Source organism: Triticum urartu, chromosome 4A (assembly GCF_056163025.1).
Source record: "Triticum urartu cultivar PI428250 chromosome 4A, HENAU_Tu73, whole genome shotgun sequence".
Taxonomy (NCBI): domain Eukaryota; kingdom Viridiplantae; phylum Streptophyta; class Magnoliopsida; order Poales; family Poaceae; genus Triticum; species Triticum urartu.
Window position 1 is genome coordinate 576,922,175 of NC_141876.1, and position 8,058 is coordinate 576,930,232.

The 8,058-nt window shown below is 53.6% G+C and overlaps 1 protein-coding gene and 1 non-coding gene across 2 annotated transcripts; one reads left to right on the forward strand and one right to left on the reverse strand.

Annotated features, from left to right (window-relative positions):
- The first annotated feature begins 4,005 nt into the window (after positions 1-4,005).
- Positions 4,006-7,358, forward strand: LOC125552934 (receptor kinase-like protein Xa21). Its single transcript, XM_087519043.1, has 2 exons — positions 4,006-6,177; positions 6,382-7,358. The coding sequence occupies exons 1-2, from the start codon at positions 4,011-4,013 to the stop codon at positions 6,747-6,749; spliced, it is 2,535 nt and encodes an 844-aa protein (XP_087375169.1). The 5' UTR covers positions 4,006-4,010; the 3' UTR covers positions 6,750-7,358.
- TRNAG-GCC (transfer RNA glycine (anticodon GCC)) lies at positions 7,268-7,338 on the reverse strand. Its single transcript has one exon. It is a non-coding gene; the product is annotated as a tRNA-Gly (tRNA).
- Positions 7,359-8,058: the final 700 nt, after the last annotated feature.

The following is an 8,058-nucleotide window of genomic DNA, read 5'->3' on the forward strand; positions in this document are numbered from 1 at the left end:
AGCGTGCTCGGACGGACATCGCTCAAAACCCAGGGAGCGCAAGCTTTCGTCGAGTTTGGCGTTCCACGCCCTCGGTGCTTGACGTAGCCCGTACAATGCCTTCCGTAGGCACAGCACCTGGGTTTGACGTAGCCGGTGATGATGAGGTCGTCGACGTACACGCCGACGAGCAGCAACTTGCTCCCCTTCCCACGCCGGTACACAGCGTGCTCGGACGGACATCGCTCAAAACCCAGGGAGCGCAAGCTTTCGTCGAGTTTGGCGTTCCACGCCCTCGGTGCTTGACGTAGCCCGTACAATGCCTTCCGTAGGCACAGCACCTTCTCCTCCTTGCCGGGCACGGCGTACCCCGGCGGCTGGACGACGTAGACCTCCTCGAGTAGATCGCCGTTCAAGAAGGCGGACTTGACGTCCATGCGATGCACTGGCCAGGCGTGGTGCGCAGCGAGCGCGATCAAGACGCGCACAGAGTCCATTCGCGCCACCGGTGCGAACACGTCCTCAAAGTCCACTCCCTGAACTTGGACGTATCCCTTCGCCACCAGCCTCGCCTTGCGCTTCACCACCGCGCCATGGGCGTCCTTCTTGAGCTTGTAAACCCACTTGAGGCCTATAGCGGGGTGTCCAGGCGGGAGCTCCGTGAGTTCCCACGTGTGGTTGTCGACGATGCTTTGCATCTCCTCGTCCATGGCGCTCCGCCACCCTGGTTCCTTCTCCGCATCAAGGTACGAGGCTGGCTCCTCCCCTGCAAACAGGCAGAGAGGACTGTACACCGTCTCGACCTCCTCCGTGGTCTCCCATAGGTTCTCGAACGTGCGGTAGCGCCTTGGTGCCTCTGCTCCAGGGGCCGGCTCAGACGCGCCCGTTGGCGGGGACGCGAACTCGATGCCGGACGCCGCTGAGATCGGTGTCATGAGCTCATGTGTCGTGGGAGTAGTAGGGGAGACCCCTCTGGCGTCGGGCGTGGGAGTGGCCGGAGAAGCCTCTCTGGGATCGGGCGCGGGAGTGGAAGGAGCCGGCGAAGTTGTCGCCGATGCGTCATCTTGGGCGTCGCGGGGGTCGGCCGACAGGACGTGCTCGAGCTCAACCGTGAGGGTGTCCAGCGCCGGTGCCTGATCCTCTCCACTGGCCTCAGCGCGCCAGTCCCAGGAACCATCTTCGTCGAAAACAACGTCCCTGGAGACGTGTACACGGTTCGTCGAGGGATGAAGCACACGGTACGCCGCCGAGCCAGGCTCGTATCCTAGGAACACCATGGGCACGCTCCTGTCATCAAGTTTCTTCAGGTTTGGCTTCGTTACCTTGACGTGTGCGATGCAGCCAAAGGTGCGCAGATGCTGAACACTTGGACGACGCCCACACCACGCCTCGTGTGGTGTCATCTTCTCAACGCTCTTCGTCGTGGATCTGTTGAGGAGATATACGGCCGTTGTTATGGCCTCGCCCCAGAAGCGTCCCGGCATGCCCTTGGCCTTCAGAAGACTGCGCGCCATGCCGACGATCATTTGGTTGCGCCTCTCTACCACGCCGTTTTGCTGGGGCGTGTAGGGCGCGGTGAGCTGCCGTCGTACTCCCTGATCGGCGAAGTACTCGCCGAGGCTGTGGGAGGTGAATTCACCCCCTCGATCTGTGCACAACACCTTGAGCTTGTGGCCGGACTCGAGCTCCGTCATCGCCTGGAACCGCTTCAGCGCTGTCGACGCCTCGTCCTTGGCGGTGAGCAGCACGAGCCACATGTGCCTGCTGTGGTCATCGACCAGCAGGAGGAAGTACCTCTTCCCGCCCGGCGTTGGCGGGCTGATTGGCCCACACAGATCGGCGTGGACCAGCTCCAGTAGTGTCGCGGCTCGGTTGAGAGCCCTGTCGGGGAAGGGTGCGCGTCGATGCTTGCCGGCGAGGCAGGCCTCGCACACCCGATCAGCCTCGTCGACGAGTGGTAGGCCATGCACCATGCCGTCCCGGGCAAGTTGACGTAGTGCCCGGAAGTTGACATGGCCGTAGCGCGCGCGCCAGCGCCACGCTTCCTCGCCGTCGTGTACGGCCAGGCACACCGGCCGGGCCGGAGTGAGCTGAAGGATGTAGAGTCGTCCCGCGTTGCGTTGTACGCGGGCGAGGAGGCACCCTCCCAGTTCGCGAAGTTGGAGTACGCCGTGATGGATCGTGGTCTCGTACGCGATCTCATCTAACTGTCCGATGCTAACTATGTTGCTGCACAAACGGGGTATAAAATACACCTCGGACAGCACAAGATGCTCACCATTGCGACACTGGAACACGATTGTCCCCTTGCCCTCGATGTGGACTGCTGATCCGTCGCCGAGCTTGACCGTCCTGCGCACGCCGGTGTCCAGCTCGGAGAAGATGTCCCGCCGCCCGGACATGTGGTTACTAGCTCCGGTGTCCAGGTACCATGCCATGTCGCAGCGCTCGCCTTCTGCCGCCGCCCGCGCCTGGGAGTGCTCCTCGTTCAAGAGCACGTGCTCACCAGCGCCGCCGGCAGTCACCACGATCTCGTGCGCGCTCGCAAGGAGGAGTGTTGACTCATGCGTTTCCTCCTGAGCCAGATTCACCTGCTCCTTGCGTTCGCGTCGTGGCTCGGTGCAGTCGCGAGAGAAGTGCCCGTTCTTGTTGCAGTTGTAGCACTTCACCTTGCTCATGTCACGGCCGCCGCCGCGGCCGCCGGACCCGCCGGCGTTGTTGCCGCCGTCCTGCGGCGGGCGGGAGTCATTCCTCTTCTTCTGGTTCTTGCCCCGGCGGTTGTTCTGCCCGCCGTTGCCGTTGCCGCCACCGGAACCCTGCCCGGTCTCGCGTCCTTGACGACGCGCCTCCCACTGGCGTTCGGTGAGAAGCAGCTCCCCGCCGGCCTGGCCCGGCGTGGCCGCCACGCAGCGCTCCTCGGTCGTGCGCAGCCGCCCGATTAGCTCCTCGACCGAGATCGTCCTCAGGTCGAGCAGCGTCTCGATTGCCACTGCGATCTGTGCGTAGCGAGAAGGGACAACCCGCAGGAGTTTCTGAACAACTCGTACCTCTTCCACGTTGTCGCCGAGGGTGCGCAGCTGGTTGACGAGGCTCGTGATCCGCATCCCGAAGGCGTCGAGGGACTCGCCGTCGCGGAAGGCGATCTGCTCGAACTCCGTGCGCAGCCGTTGTGCGGTCGCCTCGCGCACACGGTGCACTCCCATGCGCATGACCTTGATGGTGTCCCAGGCCTCCTTCGCCGTCTCCTTGACGACGAGGACGCCGAGCATCTCCGGTGGGACAGCTCGGAAGAGGACGCCGAGTGCCGACTTGTCGTCACGCACATGTTGTGCGTTGCCCTCGATCGCGTCCCAGAGCCCCCAAGACTCCAGGTTCATCACGAGAGACCACTCGATGTAGTTCATGGACGTGAGCGTCGGGAACGTGGTGCCCGCGCTCGGCACGAGCGGCGCGCGCTCCGTGGCCGCCGCCTGGTGGATCACCACCTGCCGCTCCCTCCTCACGCGGCTCCGTCCGCGGCTGCGCTCCCGTGGTGGAGTGCGCGAACGGCTCCCACCACCGCCACCGTTGCGAGGTGCCGCCGCCGTCTGGTCCGGCTGAACTCCGGTGTCAGCCATGGCGTCAGGATCGCCGGAAACTGGCTCTGATGCCAATTGTCAGGGAACTAATGCTCTCGCAACTCACGATCAGAGGAGACGATGGTTTTGCGTCGCGTTCAACTGTGCGACTTTTCTCGTTTTTTTCTTTCTCTATTTATTGGGTACAGAAGGGAAACGGAGTGGCCGGTAGTTTCCTACCTCTACGCCACGACCCTGACAACTCGTGCCATCCCACGAGTTCGCGTCGTGCTAAACCACCCGAGCTAAACGCATGGGCTAATGTGACGTGGTCACATCGTGCTACAGGCCCATGCAGCCTACATGCAAGGCACGCACAAGTCGATCGCGGGCTCTGGCCAAACAAACTAGGCTGAAAAAACTAACTAACTAATGTTTATTCTTAGCGACTAGATTAGCTAACAGCTGCGCTCCATGCAGGTCCTGTCTCTGTGCTACAACGACCTTTCCGGCGAGATCCCGGCCGCGCTGGGCAACCTCACCGGCCTCCAGGAGCTCTACCTCCATTACAACCGCCTCTCGGGAGCCATCCCTCCGTCTCTCGGGCAGCCGCGCAACATGTCGTACTTCAACGTGGAGTACAACCAGTTAATCGGGGCGATGCCCGCCTCCATTTGGAACCTCTCTTCTCTCGTCGTCTTCTCCGTCATGTACAACATGCTAAGCGGCGCCATGCCCCCCGGCGCGTTCGCCGCCATGCCCCGCCTCCACCAGATACTCATCAACAACAACCAGCTCCATGGCCCTTTCCCGGTGTCCATAGCAAATGCTTCCAACATTTCGCTGGTTCAGCTCGACGGCAACCTTTTCACCGGCATCGTTCCCAGCGACATCGGCAGGCTAGGGAATCTCAATTTTCTGCTTATCCAGAACAATCTGTTTGAAGCTAATGAGCCAAGAGATTGGGAGTTCATAACCCATCTGGCAAATTGCTCCCAGTTACAAGAGCTAGGATTGGCTGGTAATAAGTTTGGAGGTGTTCTTCCTGCTGGCTCACTCTCCAACCTATCCACTTCACTCTATGACCTCGAACTTGGGGCCAACAAGATCACAGGAAGCATTCCAGAGGATATTAGTAACCTCGTAAACTTACGCAATCTCGACATGTCCCACAACTTCTTCACCGGAAGTCTCCCCTCTTCCTTGGGAAGGCTTCAAAATTTGGCCCGTCTCTATGTCATTGGAAACAATTTGACCGGGCCGGTCCCGTCGACCATAGGAAATCTTACCGGACTATCTGATCTGCGGCTCGACATGAACGCGTTCAGTGGTAGAATACCAAGCACACTCGGAAACCTGGCAAAGCTGTATTCACTAGGTCTTTCAGCAAATAGCTTCACTGGTCCAATACCCAGCACATTATTCAGCATCCAAACACTCTCCATAGTACTTGATGTGTCACACAATGATCTAGAGGGACCGATACCACAAGAAATCGGGAATCTGAAAAATCTCGCGGAACTGCATTTAGAATCAAACAGATTATCTGGTGAAATTCCAGCCACCATTGGTGAATGTCGACTTCTACAGATTCTGTACCTGCAAAGCAATTCCTTGAGCGGTAGCATCCCATCAACCCTGAATCAACTGATGGGTCTTGAAACCCTTGACATGTCAAGCAACAACTTGTCAGGCCAGATACCCAAGTTCCTTGGCAATATCAGCATGCTCCAGTATCTGAACCTGTCCCTTAACCGGTTTGTCGGAGACGTGCCGACTTTTGGTGTCTTCGCAAATGCTACCGCAATCTCAATCCAAGGCAGCGTTGAACTTTGTGGTGGTATACCTACTCTGCATCTGCCTCCTTGTTCTTCTCAACTACCAAAGAGGAAGCATAAACATTTTGTGGTTCCTATTGTTCTCTCTCTCATTGCAACGCTTGTCGTGCTTGCAACGCTCTACAAGCTTGGCGTTTGGCACAAGAAAAACAGAACAAAACCCCCTTCATCCACATCCATGCAGAGCCACCCAATGATATCTTATTCGCAGCTGGTAAAAGCAACGGATGGTTTTTCGACAACCAACTTGTTGGGTTCTGGATCATTTGGGGTCGTGTACAAGGGAGGGTTAGATGGCCAAGAGGGTGAAAGAGAAAATATTGTTGCTGTGAAGGTATTGAAGCTTCAAACTCCCAGGGCACTCAGGAGTTTCGCCGCCGAATGCGAAGCGCTAAGAAACATGCGGCACTGGAATCTTGTCAAGATAGTTACGGTCTGCTCGAGCATCGATACTAGAGGGTGCGATTTCAAAGCGATTGTGTATGAGTTCATGCCCAATGGCACCCTAGATGGGTGGCTACATCGTGAGACAAGTGAGCAAACAGAGCGGGAGCAGCTGGATCTGTGCCTTAGAGTGACCATACTGCTTGATGTGGCTTGTGCGCTGGACTATCTTCACTGCCATGGCCCCGCACCTGTTGTACACTGTGATGTTAAGTCAAGTAATGTGCTCCTGGATGCTGATATGGTGGCCCATGTGGGAGACTTTGGGCTTGCAAGGATTCTTGTTGAGGGAAACTCATCTCTCCAGCAGTCAACGAGCTCGATGGGACTTGCTGGAACAATTGGTTATGCAGCCCCAGGTTAGACTAACAATTTTTCATTTTCCATATTTATTTACAAGCATAATTTTCTTGTTCCTTAGTGTTTGATATGCAGATGGAACTATTTCTGAACTTCCTATGATTTACTATTTGGTTGTGTCCATACCATCAATACTTAATTACTATCTATGCACTTTGTAATTAAGATGTCTGATTATTTTCCACGTTCAATATATGCAACAGAATATGGGGCTGGAAACATGGTGTCAACAAACGGAGACATTTACAGTTACGGGATTCTTGTTCTAGAAACTGTAACTGGGAAGAGGCCCACAGACACTATATTCAGACAAGGGCTGAGGCTCCGTGAATACGTTGAGAAAGCTCTGGGTCATAGCATGATGGATGTTATCGACAAGCGGCTCGAAGATGAGCTCCGGACCGCGGATGATTTTTCAAGGAAGAAAAAGATGGACTGTCTGACATCGCTGCTCAGGCTGGGAATGTGGTGCTGTGATGAAACACCGTCCAGCAGAATGCTAACTGGAGACATCGTCAGGCAATTGGAGGCCATCAAAGAATCCCTTTCACAGACAACACACAACTTGTGATCGATACAGCAGGCAAATCATAGCAGTTTTCTTTTCTTCAGAGACCAACATATATAACCTGTGCTAAATTTGAAGTGGCAGTATTGATAGTATGTAAAGCTACAGCTGTGTTACTGAGTGCTCATTTTGGGTAATCTAGGGAGGTAATTATGGTCCATGAGCACCTTCTCTGGCAAACCGCTTGGTGCTTGTATGACATTCCATCTGAACTCTTATCACTTGTCGGAGTTGCATCAAAGCTGCAGGAAATTAAAGACAGGGTAGCAACTTCAAGCATGTTATAGACCCTAGCAACGGGCAATGCTGTAAGAGATTCCCTTGTATTCCCATCTTGGTACGCTGAAGCAAAAACAACTGTGCATCAGCAGCACAAGGTGTAAGCCATCATCTTATATATAGTAAAGACAGAAGAAACAACCCTAGTTGTGCATCAGCAGCACAAAGTGTAAGACATCATCTTATATATAGTTAAAGACAGAAGAAACAACCCTAGTTTTGCTTGACTGGCGAACAAAAATTGCACCAGCCGGGAATCGAACCCGGGTCTGTACCGTGGCAGGGTACTATTCTACCACTAGACCACTGGTGCTTCATGTTAAATTGTTTAAGGAGCTCGGTGCTGGCAAGCCTCTAATTTTAATTTTTAGTTCAATCTGCTGTTTTTTTTGCGAGATAATCTGCTGGTTTTATTGATTTATAATTATGGGAATATAATCTGCTGGTCATGTTTGTCTACCTTGAACTACGGAAGCTGCAAATCAAGCTAGGTTGGGCGAGCCTCCGATGTCTGCTGGCAAGCCGGAGCAAATATGGGACGAAGCTATCGAGGGATGGAGACCGGATGCATGCGTCGTGTCCCCGTACGCACGTGGGATCAGCATGTATTTAGAAGAATGTTAATTCTGCAATTAAAAATTATTGAATGGGTATACAAAAATGTTTGCCATGTATATGAAAAATGTACACCGCATGTGAAAAAGTAGACATGAAAAACACATATTTAAGAAAAATCATGTATTTGAAAAATGCTATCTGTATATAAAAAAAAATGTTTCAAATGTGTACATAAAATTTTATAGTGTGTATGAAAAATAGGAATGTAGAAAACATATGCATGATAAAATATTAATCATATGTTTAAAAATGTTAAACATGTGTAAAAGAAGTGTTCCTTATGCATACAAAAATGTATAATTTATATTAAAAAGTAGACATCAAAACCATATGTTAGACAAAAATGTTGATCGCATGTTTAAAAAAAGTAAAACATGTACACAAACTATGTTTCAGATGTATATGAAAAATGTTT

Excerpts from the sequence above, each read along its gene's own strand:
- LOC125552934 (XM_087519043.1), top strand. The coding sequence starts at position 4,011 with ATGCAGGTCCTGTCTCTGTGCTACAACGACCTTTCCGGCGAGATCCCG. Across the intron at positions 6,178-6,381 it reads AATTGGTTATGCAGCCCCAG|AATATGGGGCTGGAAACATG; the intron begins GTTAGACTAACA and ends TATATGCAACAG.